Below are 25,382 nucleotides of genomic sequence, written 5' to 3'. Positions count from 1 at the left end.
TGTATTCACATCTGTAGTTAGTAACATAGTAGCTGCAATGACAGTGTATTGACATCTGTAGTTAGTAACATAGTAGCTGCAATGACAGTGTATTGACATCTGTAGTTGGTAACATAGTAGCTGCAATGACAGTGTTTGTACTACGGTATTGACATCTGTAGTTAGCAACGTAGTAGCTGCAATGACAGTGTTTGTACTACGGTATTGACATCTGTAGTTAGTAACGTAGTAGCTGCAATGACAGTGTTTGTACTACGGTATTGACATCTGTAGTTAGCAACATAGTAGCTGCAATGACAGTGTTTGTACTACGGTATTGACATCTGTAGTTAGTAACATAGTAGCTGCAATGACAGTGTTTGTACTACGGTATTGACATCTGTAGTTAGCAACATAGTAGCTGCAATGACAGTGTTTGTACTACGGTATTGACATCTGTAGTTAGTAACATAGTAGCTGCAATGACAGGGTTTGTACTACGGTATTGACATCTGTAGTTAGTAACATAGTAGCTGCAATGACAGTGTTTGTACTACGGTATTGACACCTGTAGTTAGCAACATAGTAGCTGCAATGACAGTGTTTGTACTACGGTATTGACATCTGTAGTTCGCAACATAGTAGCTGCAATGACAGTGTTTGTACTACGGTATTGACATCTGCAGTTAGTAACATAGTAGCTGCAATGACAGGGTTTGTACTACGGTATTGACATCTGTAGTTAGTAACATAGTAGCTGCAATGACAGTGTTTGTACTACGGTATTGACATCTGTAGTTAGCAACATAGTAGCTGCAATGACAGTGTTTGTACTACGGTATTGACATCTGTAGTTAGCAACATAGTAGCTGCAATGACAGTGTTTGTTCGAAGGTATTGACATCTGTAGTTAGTAACATAGTAGCTGCAATGACAGTGTTTGTACTACGGTATTGACATCTGTAGTTAGTAACATAGTAGCTGCAAAGACAGTGTTTGTACTACGGTATTGACACCTGTAGTTAGCAACATAGTAGCTGCAATGACAGTGTTTGTACTACGGTATTGACATCTGTAGTTAGTAACATAGTAGCTGCAATGACAGTGTTTGTACTACGGTATTGACATCTGCAGTTAGCAACATAGTAGCTGCAATGACAGTGTTTGTACTACGGTATTGACATCTGTAGTTAGGAACATAGTAGCTGCAATGACAGTGTTTGTACTACGGTATTGACATCTGTAGTTAGCAACATAGTAGCTGCAATGACAGTGTTTGTACTACGGTATTGACATCTGTAGTTAGCAACATAGTAGCTGCAATGACAGTGTTTGTACTACGGTATTGACACCTGTAGTTAGTAACATAGTAGCTGCAATGACAGTGTTTGTACTACGGTATTGACACCTGTAGTTAGCAACATAGTAGCTGCAATGACAGTGTTTGTACTACGGTATTGACATCTGCAGTTAGCAACATAGTAGCTGCAATGACAGTGTTTGTACTACGGTATTGACATCTGTAGTTAGCAACATAGTAGCTGCAATGACAGTGTTTGTACTACGGTATTGACATCTGTAGTTAGCAACATAGTAGCTGCAATGACAGTGTTTGTACTACGGTATTGACACCTGTAGTTAGCAACATAGTAGCTGCAATGACAGTGTTTGTACTACGGTATTGACACCTGTAGTTAGTAACATAGTAGCTGCAATGACAGTGTTTGTACTACGGTATTGACACCTGTAGTTAGTAACATAGTAGCTGCAATGACAGTGTTTGTACTACGGTATTGACACCTGTAGTTAGCAACATAGTAGCTGCAATGACAGTGTTTGTACTACGGTATTGACATCTGCAGTTAGTAACATAGTAGCTGCAATGACAGGGTTTGTACTACGGTATTGACACCTGTAGTTAGCAACATAGTAGCTGCAATGACAGTGTTTGTACTACGGTATTGACATCTGTAGTTAGTAACATAGTAGCTGCAATGACAGTGTTTGTACTACGGTATTGACATCTGTAGTTAGTAACATAGTAGCTGCAATGACAGTGTTTGTACTACGGTATTGACATCTGTAGTTAGTAACATAGTAGCTGCAATGACAGTGTTTGTACTCACGGTATTGACATCTGTAGTTAGTAACATAGTAGCTGCAATGACAGTGTTTGTACTCACGGTATTGACATCTGTAGTTAGCAACATAGTAGCTGCAATGACAGTGTTTGTACTCACGGTATTGACATCTGTAGTTAGCAACATAGTAGCTGCAATGACAGTGTTTGTACTACGGTATTGACACCTGTAGTTAGTAACATAGTAGCTGCAATGACAGTGTTTGTACTACGGTATTGACACCTGTAGTTAGCAACATAGTAGCTGCAATGACAGTGTTTGTACTACGGTATTGACATCTGCAGTTAGCAACATAGTAGCTGCAATGACAGTGTTTGTACTACGGTATTGACATCTGTAGTTAGGAACATAGTAGCTGCAATGACAGTGTTTGTACTACGGTATTGACATCTGTAGTTAGTAACATAGTAGCTGCAATGACAGTGTTTGTACTACGGTATTGACATCTGTAGTTAGTAACATAGTAGCTGCAATGACAGTGTTTGTACTACGGTATTGACATCTGTAGTTAGCAACATAGTAGCTGCAATGACAGTGTTTGTACTACGGTATTGACATCTGTAGTTAGTAACATAGTAGCTGCAATGACAGTGTTTGTACTACGGTATTGACATCTGTAGTTAGTAACATAGTAGCTGCAATGACAGTGTTTGTACTACGGTATTGACATCTGTAGTTAGTAACATAGTAGCTGCAATGACAGGGTTTGTACTACGGTATTGACATCTGTAGTTAGCAACATAGTAGCTGCAATGACAGTGTATTGACATCTGTAGTTAGGAACATAGTAGCTGCAATGACAGTGTTTGTACTACGGTATTGACATCTGTAGTTAGTAACATAGTATTATATGATGTGATCTGTGTAATCAGGAGCAGGGTCGTCTAAACACATGGACACACTGGGCAGTTGGCCTGGCCCCAGAAACATAGCGGTTTATTCTAATCTATATAAGCTGTGACTTGTTGTTTAATGCCGCACTCAGCGGTATTCCAGCTGTATGGCGCCTGTCTGTAAATAATCGAGTTGGGACCTGACTATCCAGTGATCAACATCATGAGCATCTATCTAAGCAATTGGGATGCGATGATACGTGTCAACCAAGTCAGCGAGCCTAACCACCTGATTTCCATTAGTTGCCTTTTACGACAAGCATAGGTTGCTGAAGATCATTCAAACCCGCATCATCACGCCTTGCTGTCAATAAGTAAATAAATACTACCCAAATTTACTACACTGTAAATATTTGTTACTGGAAAATGCATATTTACCATGTGTTTAACAAACAAAAGGAACAATAGCTATATTAATGTTTCTAATTTTTACAGGTGAATAACCCGGGGGATATAATACTGTTGAGACGACCATGGTCAGGACCATGTCACTGCTCGGCTGATGATGTAAAAATTACTCCTTCAGTACAATAATACATTTAGCATACCATGGATCAAATTCAAAGTAATTTATACAAGATAGCATCCATATGAAATATTAACTGGAGAATGTGATTACCATAAAAACACTAAAAATGTAAATTTCAGATAGATATTTGATCATCCGGATCATGCAGTACACAATCACGACAATATAAGGAAATTTATGTACAGTGAACATCTGGGTAATTTCAGTTTGCTCATGTTAAGCCTAGCATTGTTTTGTACCAAATTGGGATTTATTTTGAAATACAAACACAGAGTCAGTGTGAATCAGATTTATTTGATCATGGTTTACTCACAAGGAGTGTTGCCAGGCAACTGAACTATGCTGTTATCTACAGCATATATAAATATGATGTGTTTTCTACACTAAACATATTCAGATCAGTAGCTATCTTACATTGTTGAACAGGAACAAAGTTTATCAATATGATTGGTATTTGTTTATTGTATCACGCTGCACTCAGCAATATTACAGATATATGGCAACTGTCTGTAAATAATCGAGTCTGGACCAGACAATCCAGTGATCTACATCATGACTGACTGACTGAGTTTGGTTTTACGCCGCTTTTAGCAATATTCCAGCAACATCACGGCGGGGGACACCAGAAATGGGCTTCACACATTGTACCCATGTGGGGATTCGAACCCAGGTCTTCGGCGTGACGAGCCAACGCTTTAACCACTAGGCTACCCCACCGTCCCTTCTACATCATGAGCATCGATGAGTAACTATGCAGCTGGGAAACGATGACATGTGTCAACCAAGTCAGTGAGCCTGACCACCCGATCCCATTAGTCGCGTCTTACGACAAGTCATGTGGGTTGCTGAAGACCAATACTAACCCAGATCGTCACGGTTTATATGATCACTGAGCAATCACCAATGATAATATCAGAACAAACATTTTCCCGCGTCGTAAACACAAATTCGTAACTCATAAAGGTAATATCATGCTCATTGGGTGTTGTTACAATTCATTCACATATTCATTGAATCCAACCCTTCATGAATTCACCTTATTTCCAATCACTTGAATCAAATATCCATGATTTTTTAATAAAGGACTGTTTTACATTGATTTGGGTGTTATTTATTAAAGTGAGATGCAAAATGGAATATCATCCAGTAGGGATGCCACGATACATCGATACTTTTTCTAAGATGACACAATAATCGATACATTCAAAACTGTATCGATATTTAGTTTGGAAAGTATCAGTTTAAATGTTTATGTACTTTTTACATTTTGCATTTGTATCATGTTTTGTTATGAGAGTTATAAATAATTATTTTTCATACACAAAGATGGGAAATTAGAACTTTTTAATCCCTGAGAATAAAAAATGTTGATCTTTTCATGGACAATTATAAAATATGAAATATTAATGTCCCAAGTGTAATCAAATTTACGCAATAATGCCGCGAAAATAGGTATCGTGGTACATATCGAATCGTGACATGGGTATCGTGATACGTATTGATTCATGAAACTTATGCATCATGACATCCTTATAATATAGCAAGGCAGGAAGATAGTCCGCACTTTTACACTGATGTGGTCTCTGGTTATTGTCACGATAAATTAACACTGTCAACATGGTCAAACGTGAAATAATGTACTTTGCTATCGTGTTACTGAATATAATGAAAAATACATCAGCTGCTGACATCTTATTGTATTTGTCACCAAATATTGATGATATGTATCATATTTGCTTCTAGTGGATTGGCTACAGCGCTAACGTTCATAATAATTTTGGAATTCCACCTCCCTATTCCGTACTTTCGGAATACCATGAGAGATGTGCATGTGCATAGGAATCAGTACGCGTGTTTATAGGAATCGGTTAGTATCAGAAGTTTTGGACTGAGTTGAATATTGTGAATATCGCCAGAGTTTTGGTGTTTCGCAGGACATGCTACGAGGAGTGTGCAAGAAGTTCTTCAGAGGCGGTTCACTGGGTTTTATGGACAGTGTTATCGAAGTTTAGCTACTAAGATATCTGACCTATACCGACGCGGGTCGTGGTCTGTTCGCCTGGAATTACCAATAAGGCGATGGCCCGCGGGGAGACAAAGAACTGGGCAATGAGGTCGTGAAGACGACACGCCACAGTATTTTTGAACTGGCAGATACATCGTCATCTCCGAAAGTGGAAACCAGTGCTCCCGCGGGGAGAGAAACTGACAATAACTTGAGAACAGCGGATTTTTCAGGCGTTGGCGCTACTGAAAGTAGTCAAAATGCCTTGTCAACAAATTTGTTGGAGCCAGAGTCGGGGAAGCCCACACGGGCAGGAACAGGTACGTCTCCCCTTGACGCTATGTTAATGTCTATGACTATGATGATGAAGCATCAGCAACAACAGTCAGATGTGATGCAACAGATTGGCTCGACATTGGCCGATGTCAGTCAGAAATTAGCAAGCAGATCACCACAGGTGACAGGAACTTCCGCAGTTTTACAAGACTCTCCGAGTGCATCCGGAAGTAAACAAAGTGGCCATGACGGGGAGGTCAGTGTAGATGGTTACTCCAATGTTTCGGAGGATGAGTATGATGGCCCTGATTTTTCTGATCAGATTGTGTCAAAATGCACACAGCAGGATGATGCTTCCCCAGACGATGTTCCTGACGATATTAATGACGTGAATAAACTTGTCAAGGAACTCCGAGACTTTTTGGGTGATAACGAAGAAACATCAGATAAGAGGATTCACAACGACTTAGCTAAATCGGTCAATGAGGGATTTCTAAAACCCCCTAAGCTCGGGAAACTGAAGATTCTGATGGACAAATATAAACAGCCTCGTAACTGTGAGGCACTACAGGTTCCCAAGGCAAATGAAGACATTTGGGGACAGGCCAAAGCACATACTCGTACCAAAGATATAAAGTCTCAACAAGCACAAGGCCTTATGATAAAAGCCATGATCCCTCTGGTGGGACTGATGAAATCAGTGTTAGAGAAGAAAGATCTCAACATCAGAACAGTAATTCAGCAAGCCACAGATGCCATTTGCCTTTTAGCAGGGGCACATGCTGAAATCAACATCATTCGCAGAGAAAGTTTTCGACAAAATCTGAGTGGACCTTATAAGAAACTGTGCACTACTACAGCCACCACTACTTGTTTGGGGATGATATCAACAAACAGATCAGAGACATCACTGACGCTACCCAAATAGGGAAGAAAATGTCTCAAGATCGGGGAAGGCTGAAATCTTACAGCATGTTCAGTGGTGGCCAGAGATATGAGCCTTACAATACTTTTGATCAAAGACATAGGTTCCGCTCGGGGAAGTTCATGCCAGGCAGAGGTGGGAAAAGCCAGATTCGTGGACGAGGCAACAACAGCAACGAGGCAACAACAGCAACGAGGCAACAACAGCAACCAACAGAGTCATTTTTTGCACAAGCGACCCAGAGACCTGCCCAGGAAATAGCAAAAGGACACTCCACTGGAGAGGATAGCAATCAGGTGGGAAACAGTGTTTCTAAATTAAAGAATACCCAGCTCAATTTTCAAGCAGGACAAACTAAATACCACTTACATAAGTGGGAAATGCTCACTTCAGACAAATGGCTACTTAATTGTGTGACAGGTGTGAATATTGATTTTACTGAGTTGCCTAAACAACACTTTGTGCCTAAACCCATTCTGTTTCAATGCAGTTAATGGATACAGCTTAACCAAGAAATAAAAGCTATGATACATAAGGGCATTATTGAAAGGTGTGATCATTTGGAAGGGGAATATATTTTAATATTTTCACATCAGTCAAGAAAGATAATTCCTTGAGAATTATTTTGAATCTTAAGTCCCTCAATAACATTGTTGACACAAATCACTTTAAAATGGAGACGCTAAAGTCAGCACTATTTAGTTCACAAAGATTGTTATGTTGCCTCTATTGATCTGAAGGATGCCTATTTTTCCATTCCTGTAAATCAACATGACAGGAAATATTTAAGCTTCTACTGGAAAGATGCACTCTACCAATTCACTTGTATGACTTGCTTCTACGCCCCAAATATTTACCAAGTTACTAAAGCCAGTGTTTGCCACCTTGAGGGAACAGGGTTTTTCCAATACTTCCTACATTGATGACTCGTTGCTAGTTGGGAAAGATGAACAACCCTGTGTTGATGTGCACTATACAACAACACAGCTGGATACTTTAGGTTTTACTATTCACCCCGACAAATCTGTGTTTGTACCAACCAAGCAGATGACTTACTTAGGTTTTGTGATCAACAGTGAGACAATCATGAATGACAGTAACTTTGACTAAAGAGAAAACTGAGAAGATAGTGAAACTTGTTCAGAAGTATCAAAGGCCAAAGTTATTTCTATCAGAGAATTGTCGGCGCTTACTGGGTAACTGAATGCAAGCACCTTCGGAATGAATCATGCTCCTCTTTTCTATAAGAGATTGGAGATTTTCAGAAACAGAAGTCTAAAATGTCAAAAGGGAGCTTCGATGGATTAGTTGGAACTTGATCAGTTATTTAAAGAGGTTCTAAGTTGGTGGATAGAGAATGCAGGAAATTCCCCTCAGCCTATACAGCAAACGCAGCCAGACTTAACAGTTATGTCAGATGCTTCAAAAACAGGTTGGGGGGGTGGGGAGTGATGAGAACAGGACAGGACAGGTGGCCTGTGGACCAAGGAAGAAAGTGAACAGCACATAAACTCTTTGGAACTTTTGGCTGCTTTTCTAACTTTGCAATCATTGTGCTCACAACAGAATGTACATATCCGACATTTAATTGACAACACTATAGCAGTATCTTACATTAACAATATGGGAGGCATCAAATCTAGTTGAAATGACATTACTAGAGACATGTGGCTCTGGTGCAAGGAGCGGAAGATTTGGATATCAGCAGCTCACTTACCTGGGGCAGACAACACAGAGGCAGACTGGTTATCTAGAGATGTGAACGATGACATAGAATGGCAGCTAGCCTTCGATAGACTATGCTGTGTGTTTGGGGAAGCCAACAAGAGCCTTATTTGCACCTAGGTTAAACAAACAACTTGACCATTATGTATCATGGTGCCCGGTTATGTATCATGGTGCCCGGTTATGTATCATGGTGTTCCGTTATGTATCATGGTGTCCCGACCCAGGGGCAGAAGCTGTGGATGCATTTTCCTTGTTCTGGGGACATCTTACATATATATTATGTGCCATTTCAGTGTTATCGGACGGATTCTGCAGGCAATACAACAGAAGGAGGCAGGAGTGTTGATGATAGCGCCGGTATGGCCAACACAGTTTGGTTCAGCAGGCTGCTGAACTTACTGACAGACTGTCCAAGGCTGCTGCCAAAGTCACAATACCTTCTAAAGTTAGCAAACCAACCTGACAGGCAACAACCACTCCAAGGAATGCTGAAACTTGCAGCATTCAGGTTATCAGGGAAGGACTACAGGGTCAAGGAATACAGGAACCAGTTGCAGATATTATTCTGCAATCATGGCGCAATTCAACCCACAGACAATATGGGACATATTTCCGCAAGTGGTTGTTGTTTGGGCGTGCAAAGGATACTAGTCCCATTTCACCACCTCTGATCGAAGGGCTAAATTTTCTGCAGGAGCTCTTTGCTCAAGGACTAAGCTATTCTGCTGTTAATACTGCACGGTCTGCTTTATCAACAATAGCATTGGTTGACGATGTAAAGTTTGGACAACACCCATTGGTGATCAGATTCATGAAGGGCATTTTCAATCTTCGACCCACATTGCCAAGATACAATGTGACATGGAATGTGTCTGTTGAGATACAGTATTTGAGAGACCTTTCAGATGACAACTTGAAAAGTGTGACTATAAAACTTGCTATGCTGATGGTCTTGTTATCATGGCAACGCCTTCAATCTCTGACGTTGATAGACTGTAGGAATGTAGATGTGTTAGATAATAGTGTAAAGATTAGGGCTGCAACGAATACACTATGTGGTGAATATGATACGTATCATGAATTTTGGGTAACGAATACGAATGATTATTCACGAATATAATATTGTAGTTAAGTGATTGATGCACTTTATGGAACGTCCATGTTGACAGTTTTGATTTGTCAAAGCAATAACAAGTGATCTCATGACACTCAAATTTGGTATGTAATAGTTATAGTCGACAGTACCATGTGCACTCTTGGCAAACTAACATGACTTGCACTACTGCAATGCTAGTACATGTTCCATTCTTGCATATCTCACTTTGGAAAGGACATAAGGGTTCAAGTTAAACAAGCTCCCCTTAACAAAATCGTAAATATTCGTTAATATTCGGTTCTGGTGACCACGAATAACGAATTGAATTCATGAAGGGCTACGGCTCGATTCAGCGAATATGCGAGAATCATTACAGCCCTAGTAAAGATTAGGTATGGTGACTTGCTCAAACAATCTAGACCTGGATACCACCAAAGTGAATTGACACTTACAGGGTTCCTGACCCTCGCCTGTGTGTGGTCCGCAACCTGCAACAGTATTTAGTTCTGACTGAACCCATTAGGGGTGAAGAGACTGCACGTTTTATTAGTTTTCATAAACCCCATCGAAGAGTGTCTAAAGATACTCTGTCCAGATGGATCAGGATTGTGCTATCACAGGCTGGTATAGACTTGACCATCTTCAAGCCACACAGTATTAGATCTGGATCAACAAGTGCAGCATCACAGGCTAATGTCCCATTGCCAACCATAATTAGGACTGCAGGATGGAGCAGTGACTGTGTATTCAGAAAGTTTTATGACAAACCAGTAGCAAAATGGAGGGCAGTTCAGTGAAGTCATCCTAAATCTACATGTGCCAAACTTGTAGCTATTCCATGTGCCAAACTTGCAGCTATTCCATGTGCCAAACTTGTAGCTATTCAATGTGCCAAACTTGTAGCTATTCCATGTGCCAAACTTGTAGCTATTCCATGTGCCAATACAGCTGTGTTACTAAAACTGTTTATGATGTCAGTCTTGTTCTTACTCATTATTACCGAAAATATGGTTTTGCTCTAAAAATCTCATGGTATTCGGAAAGTAAGGAATAGGCGGTGGAATTTAATAATTAAACGAGACTTACCTGTGAGTTGAAGTTTGATATAAATTCCACTGACCTATGAAGTACTGAGAGGTAACATGCCCTCCTATCCCATCTCTATTGGCACAGGCGAACCATATTAGGTCATATCGCAGCCCAAAATGTGAAATAACCTTTCTGAACAAGCACTCGGAGTGCCTAGTGGCAGCAAGAGTTGTATACTCCCCAGGGAGTTGAGATTGATAATATGATGTGCCGTTGAGATTGACATCCAATGATTGAGGGAAAAATACCAGTGCTTTGAGCATGCACTAGTTGCGTGGATGTGCGCTATATAAATATACTTAATTTTTACTTTTACAGCTGATTCCTATGTGCAAGCGCACCTCTCATGTTATCCCTCAGTACTTCATAGGTCAGTGGAATTCATATCAACCTTCAACTTACAGGTAAGTCTCGCTTAAGTCTTAAATTTTCTGTATCATGTTTATACCTATAAATAAACAACCTTGACACAAATCAAAAGCTAATTACATTGTACATATTTGTAACTTTGAGAGATCTTTCCTCCACGTGACGTTTAGACAGCATATTCCACTTTCTCAGCTTCCCCAATACACAAGGAACCTTGTTCAGAAAGGTTATTTCACATTTTGGGCTGCGATATAACCTAGTAGTTGCAAACATAAGTTCATCAAAGTAAAAAAATATTATCTCAGTAGTAGTGTTGGGAATTGGTTAAAATCACATAATTGATGATTGGTTCATTACAACTGATCAAGCATAGAAAATAATTGGTTAGCATCATTTATGAAATTTTACCGGGTTATTTTTGTTAATACACAAAAACATGAAGGAAAAACATGTAGTTCTTTGGGGTGTTTTTTGCAAATTGCACATCTTTAAAAGATGACTTGTATGTTAGGAACATAAATTTCTTGGGGTCTTTAAGATAAATTCATTTGTGACTTGGAACGAGCTTGCAGTGCTCATAAAATGTAACTGACAAAACCAACCATGTGAAAAATATTGTTAATGCAAACAGTGTTCCAGAATCGTTTGTGTTCGATTATGAGAAAACATGATCGATTGCTTGGTCGTTTAGTCACTGTGACCAATCTTCGATTATTTCAATTAATCGGACCACCACTACTCAGTAGTTAATGTCACAAAGACTACACAAGCTACACATCTTCAATTCACTGTTCCCGTGGTTCTACTGACAGTTCTGAGATTCCAGCTTTGAACTCAGCAAAATGTCTCAGAACATTCTATGTGCCATCAAAACAACTCATTTCCTATGCAGACACTACCATATATGATATGACATGATGTATGGGTAATGCTAATCGCATGATCCACCTGCACAAACCGATTTTAGTGCTACGATAATCGTAACCCAAATATTTTAACATCGACTCAAGATAGTCGTAGTGCTAAGATTGCTTTGTGCACATGGGCCCTGGACAATGCTTAGAGCTGAGTCAATCTGGTCTGCCAAATCATTCTCGGCTGAAGTTGGAATCCTTAATTAATCTTTTCTCCAGGGACCCATTTCACAAAGCTCCCTTAAGCCTAAGATCTCGTAACTTTTCTCGTAGCATTCGTACCTCCTCAGTGTTCACGAATGGTGTTTCAAAGTAACAGGACATTGGGTCCTGTAAGTTTCAGATGTCTGTCTGACCCACTGAAAATTCACAGGACCCATAGAATAAAATTAAACACACATTTCAGATTTAACATTTCTTATAATTGGCATTGAAATTATAAACTCACATAAGATTTATAAACAGCAAACAAGTGTCACATGTCACATACAACAACTTCAGTCAAAGTCATTGTGAAATATACAGTCAGACACTGGGGCTGGCGGGTTGTAGACTTCTATCGGACCGTTGGCGAATCTGCCAGATTTGTCAGAGGGTCAGACGTTATTCGTGAACTTTGCCTCCTATATTGTAACATAGGAAGTACGAATGCTACGAGAAAGGTTACGAGATCTTAGGCTTACGAGAGCTTTGTGAAACGGGCCCTGGGTCTGAGAGACTTGTGGGCCATTTAATGATGCTTCGATCCATGTAATCTTCAACACACTCTGGAACCATCCATAACCCACTTTCCAAGCCTTTTCCATCATATTACTTTCACATTCTGTGTGAGAAGCTGACTTTGATACTGGACACAAGACTTCCTGTGAGCTAACAGCCCTGTCCGATATTTATAAGTCTTGCCGCACAGACACTCAAAGGTCAGGTGATCATGAATAGCCTCCTTATGATAGTTGAGGGCACACGGGTCACTAAAGGCCTTGTCACACTGGGGGCAGGGGAACTGTTTCCTGGGGGTGAGTCTGAATGGGGGCTGTTGCGTGTAGGAGATATCCCCCTGGTTCAACACCATAACGGGGGGAACTCTCTGCTGCAGGGGCCTGGTCGGGACTAATGGAAAATCAGCCATTGTTTGGTTCAATCTCTCCCTACGGTCCCGATAACCTGAAAGCAACAAAAAACCAGGACTGGAGATCTTGAACCAATGGCATAAAGGAAATAACCCTACCGATGCCATGAAGGAAATAACCCTACTGATGGCTTGAAGGAAATAACCTTACTGATGGCATGTAGCGCTTTGAGCACCCACTTAGTGGTTGGATTTAAGGCAATATAAATTTCCATTATTATTATTATTATTATTATGGAAACCTTACCGATAGCATGTACGGAAATAACCCTACCGATACCATGTACGGAAATAACCCTACCGATGGCATCTATGGAAATAACCCTAAAACTGGCACCTTTTGAAATAACCCTACCAATGGCATGTACGGAAATAACTCCACCAATGGCATGTACAGAAATAACCCTACTGATGGCATCTACAAAAATAACCCTAAAACTGGCACTTTTTTAAATATCCCCACCACGATATGTCCAGAAATAACCCTAAAACTGGCATCTATGAAATAACCCTTCTAATGGTATGTACGGAAATAACCCTACTAATTGTATATATTGAAATATTCCTACCAATGACATCAATAAGTATTCACACCATAAGCATAAAATACATTTAACCTCTGCAACTAAAAGGAACAATACACACATTCTTCCTCAACAAACATCACCTGAATTAATCTACGGAACAAATCCCTTTCACATCTGACTAACACATGACTAACCATAACAAAACACACAATGTTGGAGAAACAAACTGTTCTTGAGTATGTCCACTTCTCTGTTTGAAGTTTTTTTAACACATGGATACAAAGTAACATCCTGTCATTGTATGGCATCACGGATAGTGGGCACATATTCTAGCACGTCTAAAATAATGTGCACGTGTTTACACATTTCCGTGTAGTTTCTAACATGCTGTAACGTTCCACAGATTAATATATACATGACATCAGGCAACAAGGTTACAATGAGTGAGTGAGTATACTTTTATGCCGCTTTTAACAATATTCCAGCAATATCACGGTAGGGGACACCAGAAATGGGCTCCACACATTTGTACTCGAACCCGGGCTTTCGGTGTGACGAGCGGACGCTTTAACCATTAGGCTACCCAAACGCCCCAGGTTACAACACAGTGATGTTATAATTGTTTTAACTATTGCGGCACTACTGTCAATTTTCCAGCAAGGATTACAACAATTATGCATTTTATTATCAAAAGTGACAAAATTCAAGAAATGTCTTGCATGTTCTTGGTTTGATTACTTCACACTAGCAATAGACAGACCAACCAGATTGCAATCTAGCCCTGAAACATGACAGTTTACACAGTAAACTCATCAAACCAGGATTTTACATCAGCATTGCAAGAAATGGTATGAAAGTACATGACGTGTAACAATACGATAAGGCCAGGATATGATACATATCCCAGATAATGCAGGTGTGATATGATTCATTTCCCGAAACAGTACTTTCATGTCATTAGCTCAGATCTCTTGCTTTCTGCAACAGAAACATAACCGGAATATGTTGTGTTTAAGTCAAAGAAAGTGAAGATAATATACTGTTGGGGAGAGAAACACATAAGGTCGGTAGCACTGTGCTGGTTCTGCTATCACAGCCCAACAGGAAATACGGGAAAAAGGATCCTCCCCAGAACGACCATCTACGCTCTTTTTCAAATGTGCTTAAACAGCAAACACAGGGTTTTACATAGCTCTTCGAAACTGGGAGTCCTGGGGACTCAGGGCATATTTTTTTTGAGAGTCCATTTCCAAAATTGGGGGTCCATCAATTTGCATTAAATCAATGATAATGAATGCTTCCCATTTGATAATGATTATGTTAAGATATGTGTTACTTTCAATGTCATTAGAATAATGATTGTAAATAGAATGTTTATAGTTTTATATGGGATATCATTACAAACTCAGAAAGTTCTTTCCCAGAAACAAATTATATTACGTCCACAAGGACGCACAGGATTTTAGTTTGGGGGTACTTCACCAAATTTCTGTGCCCAATACGCAGGAATCTTGCGTCCCGTAAAACCCTGGAAACATACATACTTCTTTGGCTCTATATGTTATTACTATTCAGGCTAATTACAGATTCCGTTAAGTCTGCAGTGTTGATATTGTCCATTTGTCAACAGGTCTTGCCTTACAACAAGATGGATCCGTAAAATGTTGGAGAAAGCTTCCAAAAGGCACATGTCACGTTCAAACAAAATACTGTGACCATATACCTTGGTGCATGAGACAATGCCACCCTGGGTTATCGAGGGCAGCACTACATGGGTTTACAAGCTGGACAACTCTTCACGTGAAACACACTACATGGGTTTAGAAGCTGGACAACTCTTCACGTGAAACACACTACATGGGTTTAGAAGCTGGACAACTCTTCACGTGAAACACTGCCACCCCCGGGTCATCGAGGGCAGCACTACATGGGTTTAGAAGCTGGACAACTCTTCACGTGAAACACACTACATGGGTTTAGAGGCTGGACAACTCTTCACGTGAAACACACTACATGGGTTTAGAAGCTGGACAACTCTTCACGTGAAACACTGCCACCCCCGGGTCATCGAGGGCAGCACTACATGGGTTTAGAAGCTGGACAACTCTTCACGTGAAACACACTACATGGGTTTAGAGGCTGGACAACTCTTCACGTGAAACACACTACATGGGTTTAGAAGCTGGACAACTCTTCACGTGAAACACACTACATGGGTTTAGAAGCTGGACAACTCTTCACGTGAAACACTGCCACCCCCGGGTCATCGAGGGCAGCACTACATGGGTTTAGAAGCTGGACAACTCTTCACGTGAAACACACTACATGGGTTAGAAGCTGGACAACTCTTCACGTGAAACACACTACATGGGTTTAGAGGCTGGACAACTCTTCACGTGAAACACTAAGCTGGTTCTGTACTTGTAAACCTTCCCGCACGGACACTGGAACTTAATCTTATCATGGATGGCCTCTCTATGATAGTTCAGGCCACAGCTATCACCAAACACCTTGTCACACTGCTGACAAGCATACTGCTTAGTCTTTCTTCCTGCGTTACTAAGTCTCTTTCTATTTACAGTAAAGTCAGGTCTGCCCAGATAGTTTGTAGATGTCAGTGCTGGGGACTGATCGAGATATGAATCTAGAAATGAATTTGTCTGCCTCTCTGAATATTCAGGTGTTGGATAATCTGAAAGCAACAAAAGTATGATCTAAATATCAGATCAGCGAATACTTTTGTAAATGTATTTCAATGCTACGAATTGTTAAAACACTTGTTCTTATTTTAACAAAATCAGTATCAAGAGTTACACTGTCATGATAACAATTTTGGATGTCAAACTACTATTTGGGAACAACAGTGAAATCTCAGTTTAAATCTTGTATATATTCCTGTGATTATTTGGTACCCTGCACTTGTAGCAAACTATCCATAAAGTCTACTGACTAATGAGTATGGTTTTACTATGCTTCTAGCAATATTCCACCAATATCAGTGTTATCACAGGGGGGGCAACAGAAGAAATGGGCTTCGCACACTGTAACCATGTGGGCCTTAGGTGTGACAAGCTAACCACTTGGCTACCCCATCGACTCCTACTGACTAATTAGAAACCCTGACAAATGGATTAGTGATCAGCTTGATGATCCCTTGAAAAGCATTTCAGATTCATCACTGCATGTGAGCTGAGAGAGGGAAGAACACTGAAAACCATGAGCACAAGTCAGGTGAAAATCCTGGAAACCGTAAAGCACAGCCTTCGCATTGTGGGTGTTCTTTAACATGTTTTCAATAATTTGTTGCTTAACGCTGCCCTCAGCAATATTCCAGCTAAATGGTGGCGGTCTGTTAATCTTCGAGTCTGGACCAGACAATCCAGTGATCAATACCATGAACATCGATCGACGCAATTGGGATACGATGACATGTGTCAACCAAGTCGGTTGACCACCCGCTCTCGTTAGTCGCCTCTTACGACAAGCATAGGTTGCTGAAGACCAATTCTAACCCTGATCTTCAAGGGTCGTTTTCAGTGGTATATAGTCAAGGGTGCAGAGGATCTTGCAAAGTGTAAATCCTGTAACAACATGTAATAAACTTGCTGATTACAATTATTCAGTGAAATAGTCCTGTGTCACAATAAATATGGTTCACTGTGTAACTAACAAATAGATGAGAATGAGTATTGGATTACACCACTTTTTGCTATATTCAACAATATCAAAATATATCACGGTTTCGAACACCAAAAATAGGCTTCACACATTGTACTCATGTTGGGCGTCACATGACTGGTTTGCGTGGGACAGGGCAAAGGGAGGTAACTCGTGGGTGAGTGTATTTATACCTACGCTTCGAGAACTTCAAGGGATTCAAGTGTTCCACTACCATTCGAAGAGGAATGGGAGATAAGCAAAAGATCATGAGTCAGGATAAGGAAAAATTCACGGTTTGGAACACCAGAAATAGGCTTCACACATTGTACCCATGTGGGCTACCTATGTATATCAGCAAGTTTTATGGATAACAAGTACTTTTTATTCTTTTTATGACATTTCAGAGCTATTTATGTTCGTCCAACTTCCAAATACCTTTTAAGAACTTTCCTACCAAGTTCAAATGAAAAGCAAGAAAACTTGATGATAACATAAGCATATTCTTGTGAATATGGTGAAATCTATTCCAATACACAACAATTTGTGTACTTCATGAAACCATTCCGACTATAAATGGGCTAACACTTTACAGAACTTGCTGTACCTCGAAGACAAATTGTGTACAGTCCCAAACCTTTCCCTGTACAGATTGGCCAGTGGAGGAATGGACTACATATAAGAACAGAGTCTTGCCGTACCACGTTCGCTATGGTAACAGAACAGGAATTCTTTTCAAAACTGGTTTTGTTCCAGAATAGATCAACCAATTGATGCAAAGCATCACTGTGGGATAACAACAATTTTGGACACCTATTCTACCAGCATTAGGAATAGAACCTTGGTCTTCATCTTCAAACATTGTAGGGAATCGAACCTTGGTCTTCATCTTCAAACATTGTAGGGAATCGAACCATGGTCTTTAGCATGATGGACAAATACTTATTATAAACAACTAGGCTACACCATGGACTCGAGTATCCATTGTGACCCACATATAAACAGTAATTGTGTTACACCAGTAAGATCCACTGGTGCCTATCCAGAAAGTTATCTTGTTCCTACGATGATGTTTAACAGTATATGCATTACACAGAAAAAATGTAAAAAAGAAAAAACCCAAACAAATTCAAGCCACACCACTGCAGCCTGTGGGCAAGGTTGACAAAACAGTGGTTGATAGCAAGAGCACCAACCATCCACAGTGATGAGTGACCATGACAGTTTTTTTTAAAAACAATTTGGTATTTTAACCAAGACTCGAAAGATCAGCTCATACAACCAGCAGTGATTACAAGAGGCCTCTATTGGTGTGGAATTGGTCCTGTATTTTAACCAATAGTCCGAACATAAGCTCACAACAACAGTGATTCTAAATGTAGATAAAGCTGACTTCTCATGCGTTCAGAGGCCATTTTGATTGATTTATAAGTCAATGTGTTCAATCTCCTGAATGAGATCCACAATACGCTAGTTCACTGGACAATGTAATCTTTCTGAACATGCTTTGATGTAAAACGTGCACACAGTTATTTCTACACCACAGCAAGTAAGACAGTGTGTGCTGAACGATCTGCAGCCATCTAGATAGTACTTATTGTATTTCCTAAATAACACAAGTGCTGGAGCCATTGATCAAATAATCGGTCATTTTATCAATCTTGCTTGTGTCAGCATTTATCGATGAGCTCATTTATATTCATAAAAACTGAAACATCAAAGTAAACTTTAGAAAGTATGTTTCATTTTGTTGTGTTTGTAACATCAAGGTATAACAACTGATAAGTTTCCTTACTCGTAAAATGGCAATGTGAGTGTGTGAGTGTGAGTGTGTGAGTGTGTGAGTGTGAGTGTGTGAGTGTGTGAGTGTGTGAGTGTGAGTGTGTGAGTGTGTGAGTGTGTGACTTTAGCTTAACGCCGCACTCAGCAATATTCCAGCCATATGGCGCCCGTCTGTAAATAATCAAGTCTTGACCAAACAATCCAGTGATCAACAGCATGAGCATCGATCTGCGCAATTGGGATACAATGATGTGTGCCAACCAAGTCAGCGAGCCCGACCACCCGATCCCGTTAGTTGCCTCTTACGACAAGCATGGGTTGCTGAAGATCAATATTCTAAACGGCAATGTGAACAACATACTCGTGTCGCGCGTGTCTCAACAGGAAGTATCCTTGATCGTCTTGATGGTGGTAGTAATCGTTGTCTGTTTCGTTTGCACAATATTATGATTATGTCCCACTTTTGCCCACATGAGTTTGTGGTGGGGTTTACTATTATGATTGATTAATGAGCGAATGCAGAGCTCAGATTATCGATCTGCATATTGTGAGCAACAACCAGCACTAATTATACATTGTCCATTCAATCTACATTCTGTCATTGTGAGCTACAACAAGCACTAATTATACATTGTCCAGCACTAATTATAATCTCCATTTATTCTGTCATTGTGAGCTACAACCAGCACTAATTATACATTGTCCATTTAATCTACATTCTGTCACTGTGAGCAACAACCAGCACTAATTATACATTGTCCATTCAATCTACATTCTGTCATTGTGAGCTACAACCAGCACTAATTATACATTGTCCATTTAATCTACATTCTGTCACTGTGAGCTACAACCAGCATTAATTATACATTGTCCATTTAATCTACATTCTGTCATTGTGAGCTACAACCAGCACTAATTATACATTGTCCATTTAATCTACATTCTGTCACTGTGAGCAACAACCAGCACTAATTATACATTGTCCATTCAATCTACATTCTGTCATTGTGAGCTACAACCAGCACTAATTATACATTGTCCATTTAATCTACATTCTGTCACTGTGAGCTACAACCAGCACTAATTATACATTGTCCATTTAATCTACATTCTGTCATTGTGAGCTACAACCAGCACTAATTATACATTGTCCATTTAATCTACATTCTGTCACTGTAAATACACCATGTCATCAACAGCTCGTGAACAGGTTAGATGGAGTGTTGTTTCACGCTACACTCAGCAATATTCCAGCTATATGGCAGCGGTCTGTAAATAATCGAGTCTGAACCAGATAATCCAGTGATTGACAGCATGAGCATCGATCTGCGCAGTTGGGATACAAGGACATGTGTCAACCAAGTCAGCGAGTCTGACCATCCGATCCCGTTAGTCGCCTCTTAAGACAAGCATGGGTTGTTGAAGACCAATTCTAACCCGGACCTTCACGGGTGGTCATGAAAAGACAACTACATCAGCACATCTGCTGCAGATCCCTGAACAGCTGTTCCAACCTGTGGACAATGTACTGGCAATGTTGTATCAAATAAGATCTCTGGGGTCCTTCAGCCGTTGATGTTAATACACTCATATGAAACCTTATTTATAAACATTATGAAAGTGATTTAAGTGTTCGTTCAAACAGTGATGATTATCGCACAAAATCAGTCATTTGAAAATTGGACAATCAGGCATAAGTAGATTATTTTTCTTTCCTTTGTGTATTTGTTTCAAAATAGAAACCATGAACGTCTTTAGTCAAATCAAATGCAAACGACTGATGTATATTCAACGTTACGTTAATACATGTAAGACTATATGAGTTGGTTGAGCCATATTACTCAATGTCTGCAGGTACTATTTGTCACTTACTATTTTAATGATCCAAATATTGTGTAATTCTGATAAAAGTCCATATAATTTAACAACACAATATGTCCATGCATATCCACCACACATTCTTATACAGATCCAAAGTAACAGTTAACATTGTGAGTAACATCGGTATATGTGCTATAGTAATGAATGATTATTGCTTGACACCGCATCTGCAGTTTCCAACTATTCAAGGCGAGATTACTATAGGTCTGTGACGTTTAAGTACGTGAATAATGATTGACTATTTGTCTTTACCCTTGAAATAACTGTGTGATTCTGTGAATATGTTTCACTTTGTCTGCTAACTATGTTAACAAGAGACATCACAAGATGACAAATCCCCCCCCGGCCCCAACATATTTGAAAGAACAAATCATCTGACAGTTACTTAAAGTCAAACTTGATTTTTTTTAAAACTACATCCGAATGGAAACCGGGAAAAATTAAAATGACAAAAATCCGCAAACAGCAAAAGGCACCACTTTGGGATCTGCCTCATATATTTGTAAATAGCAAAAGGCACCACTTTAGGTTCTGTTTAATATATCTACCAATGTTTGTTGAAAAATATTGAATGGTATTTGAGCTATGCTCCGGAAACAAAATGATTACGGATGGGCGGAAGGGCAGACAGACGAGGTGCCGAAGTTTATCATTTGTAGCCATTTCTATACTCATTTATTGAAGCTGTATGTCTATGTGTCCTGTTACTCCTAATCACTTCACTACGTAATCTACGTCTTATACAGTTGTACTCAATTTTATCGTGTTTTCTGACTTTTGGAACATGTAGAAAGCAAGAGCTTTTCAGGATCATCATACACCTGAATATTTTCAGAAATTCTCAGAAAATATGTCAGTGCTTAAAAGAATCGCATACACTAAATTCCATCCTCATCCAATAGAGCTGCTTGGAAGTGTATAACAGATGTGCATTTCTTGGGACCAAACCAATGAAATGATTATAATAAGTAGATGTCAAATGAGTCCTTCTCCCGACAAACCTGTGAAGGTCCAGGTTAGAACTGGTCTTGAGGAGCCCATGCTTGTCATAAAAGGCCGACTAACAGGGCCCGACCAAGGCCCGACTAACAGGGCCCGACCAAGGCCCGACGCACAGGGCCCGACTAACAATTGCTAAGATCGAGGCACATGATGTAAATCCCTCGATTGCCTGGTCCAGACTAGACTATTTACAGATTGCTGCCATATAGCTGGAATATTGGTGAGTGTGGCTTTAAAAAACAACAACATACAAACCCTCTTCCCAGATGAATACCGTGTGATCCCCGCCATTGCCCGACACTTCATCAATGTGTAGAGAAACAACTATAAGGCATGTTTGTACCAGAGACAGGGCTGGCTGACGATACAGATCATAGAGATCCATAATTGTTAACTAAATATTGACTGATTATTGACAAGACACTGTGCAAAACTGCACAAAACAGCTGAAAGAAATGAACTTATTGCACGTCACTGTTGAGTAGTGACATATGGATTACTAACAAGAAAGCATCCTGAACATGATTTGGAAGCTGCCCATGTTTTAAGTCCTAACTTTGTGTATTTTAAAGTAAGCTTAAAGTTTATAGGCACCTGAAGACCAATTCTAACATGGGTATATTTTCATAATAAAAATACAGTTTTTATGTCGGAAAGATTTCCGCCCGTATCCCCCGTATTTTTTTAATCATTATATGACTAAGAATATACGCCTATGTTTTTTTTATAAACAGTCTATACCTAAACCTAAACCCTAAAATCTAACCCCAAACCTAACCCTAAACCCTCGAAATAATCCTAATAAATAGAATACATTTCAAGCGGGGGTTACGGTCGGAACTCTTACCTTTATGTCAAAGAGGTTTTTACATATTCATAGGTGATGGAGGCACGTAGTGTATACAAGATTTGGAAGTATTAACCATGCAAACAATGAACAGAAAATAAATATGTACAAATTGCTGTGGTCAATTCTAGAGGCTATATCGAAGCATGGTGGAATAATCCAAGGGTGAGATACTGTTTCATAGTGAACAATAGATGTGATTTGGGTTAATAGAAACCCTGTCAAAGCAAATCTTTCAACTATTTTTGTGCATGTTTTTTGCCTTGGTCCAAAATTCATATGACATCTCTGGAAATAATCACCAAAAGTATAGTTACCGTCATTGCTGAAATCAACTTCGTTGTCATCGCCATCGTCGTTTTCATCCTGGAATACTAAAAAGTCATCTGCATTTTGGTCACTATATCCTGCTTGACTAGTACTGGGTTTGGTGTAATCTGGCACATGTGGAACATTTTGTTGGTACGATGAGGATGAAGAACCGGGTGAATGAGTGGGCTGTGTATGAGAAAGTCGATCTAAAGCTGATTGGGACGTTTGCGTGTGAGGTACATCTGATGAAAAGTCTATTTGCATGTATGGAACTTCTTTCTTGACACCATCAGCAGTCTGTGGAGGAGGCTCGATTTCTATCAAGTCAGGTTCTCCTGGCTCTGTTTTAACTGTAACATTACCGAGTGGTCTTATGTTGTTGGACGAATGTTGACTGTTCTGAAAGCTGAACCCTCGACGGGGGTTTGGAGATTTGGTTTTTGTCCTCTTCGGAGAGTCATGAAATGAATTTCTACTTGATTTTGCTTGCACTGGCATTGTAACAGACTGTTCATGAGTTCTTTTGCCTGGGTTTACAGTTGGTAATGAATGATCCACACTGCTAGAATTTAGATCAAAGTCTGTGCTTTCCTGCGGCATCAGTGATCTATCTACATCAAAGACTGATAGTTTCAATGTTTTGCATTCACTTTTTGATATCACACTTGCACCTGATGACACGCCATCAACTTTGAAAGTCAATTTATTTGATTTTACAAGAACCGAAATGTTTGCATCTTGTGTTGTGCCGTAAGAGTTGACGGAAGCCGGGAATTCCATATCGGAGCTTCCCTTCTGTAGAGTAGCACATAAACTACACAAATCAATTGGAATAGTGAATTCAAGAGTTTCAATAAACATTGTTTTTGATTTCAACAAGACCCTAGTAAGAAATAAACGCCTTTAGCCGAACCGATACGGTCTCACAAAACAATTCGAACCACTAAAAATCAATTCAGTGGGTAGCGTGGAAGCAGGTGCGCGAAATTTGAAGCGTCGAGTGCTTTGTCGACCTTTCCTTTACTGGAGTCCGACACATTTATGAAATGGCTTCATAAATCACATCCCTAATTACAGTTTCTGTAAAGGTATCTGTAACACCAGATCTACATCCTCTTCAAATTGCGAAACACCACAAAATCGCTGCATACAATTTATCCCCAAGCTTTTATCTCTTCGGCGGCCATGCCAGGTCTTGTCAAGGGAAGTAACCCCGTCCGTAATCGTCTTTCTTTTCCAGAGCTCGTTGTCGAAGACAGTGCAAAACCATCCAAATTAATCGTGGCATATAATTATGTCTTCATACTTTGGTAAACGAATGGTACAAAATGCAAAATGAGATAAATTATTACTCTGAGCTTTTGACAAAGCCGAGAAAATCGTCTGAAAAACGCACGGATCAATTTAAAAATAGATACATCAGACCATTCAATAGATAAAGCCAAGTACAATGTACACGTGTAATCAATGTGAAATGACAAATTTATATATATGAAGTCGTTCGGTTTGAAGGGGAAACTTTACATTTACGATGATGTATTGATTTATTGATTTATTTGGGGTTTTTTGGACGAGGGAAACAAATGAAAAACAAACAATAAATAGGAAAATCGATGACCATGCTGCAATATAGAGGTGAGAATATATGTTGGGTGCACAATTTCAGTGAGGCATTCAGGCACACACACACACACGTATGTATGTTTGTATGTACGATTATTAGTCTGTCATAAAGTCCCTGAAATATATAATACAAGAAAGCCCATGCAAGGCTTTCGTCTTGAAAATGTGGCAAGTCTAGATTACCATGCACAGTTCTGAACATGAAGACAGGCTATGGGCTCCTTACATTTTGAGATATGTTCATTTCAGAGATTGAATTATTACTAGTACGAGTATGTATATAGTCAGACTTTCACTGCAGTGTGAGATAGTGTCTGCATAATTTTAGAATCGAACCAAACGTTAACAAATTGTTATGAAACTGATCAGATATGTTCTTTGATGAATGAAACCTTGACTTCGATTATTTCAACAATGGCATGTTTGGACCTACGACACAAAACACATAAGTAAGGGGGGGGGGAATTCAAACTACTTTTCTAATATTTGAACACGAGCAAATATTTGACGCAACTTGATTTCTACAGATGTATATAACCCAGCCAAATTATATGCTGTAAATAGATAAGAGTCTCGACCAGACAATCCAGTGATCAACATCATGAGCATCGATCTACGCCACTGAGATACGATGACATATGTTACCCAAGTAAACATTACAAGTTTGACCATCCAATC

General features: G+C 39.7%; 1 protein-coding gene across 8 annotated transcripts in view; it reads right to left on the bottom strand.

The window, feature by feature from the left end:
* Positions 1 to 24,268, bottom strand: part of LOC124259944 (transcription factor SFP1-like) — a 41,029-nt gene extending 16,761 nt beyond the window's left edge. For 6 of the 8 annotated variants that reach the window (XR_006893973.1, XM_046694209.1, XM_046694177.1 and 3 more), the window contains exon 1: positions 23,087 to 24,268. Coding sequence is in view for 7 of the 8 variants with exons in the window: in XM_046694209.1 (XP_046550165.1) it covers positions 23,087 to 23,942 (856 nt within the window). In the remaining variant the exon portion in view is untranslated. Of the gene's footprint in view, positions 1 to 12,476; positions 13,109 to 15,379; positions 16,293 to 23,086 lie in introns of those variants that run through there. The other 2 variants (XM_046694184.1, XM_046694217.1) reach the window with 2 other exon arrangements.
* Between the last annotated feature and the right edge of the window lie 1,114 nt (positions 24,269 to 25,382).

Source organism: Haliotis rubra, unplaced genomic scaffold, assembly GCF_003918875.1.
Source record: "Haliotis rubra isolate DU_JTF1 unplaced genomic scaffold, ASM391887v1 Scf1185, whole genome shotgun sequence".
In the NCBI taxonomy this organism is placed as follows: Eukaryota; Metazoa; Mollusca; class Gastropoda; order Lepetellida; family Haliotidae; genus Haliotis; species Haliotis rubra.
The sequence above is the reverse complement of the archived record's forward strand: the minus strand, read 5'-3'. Positions and strand labels throughout refer to the sequence as shown.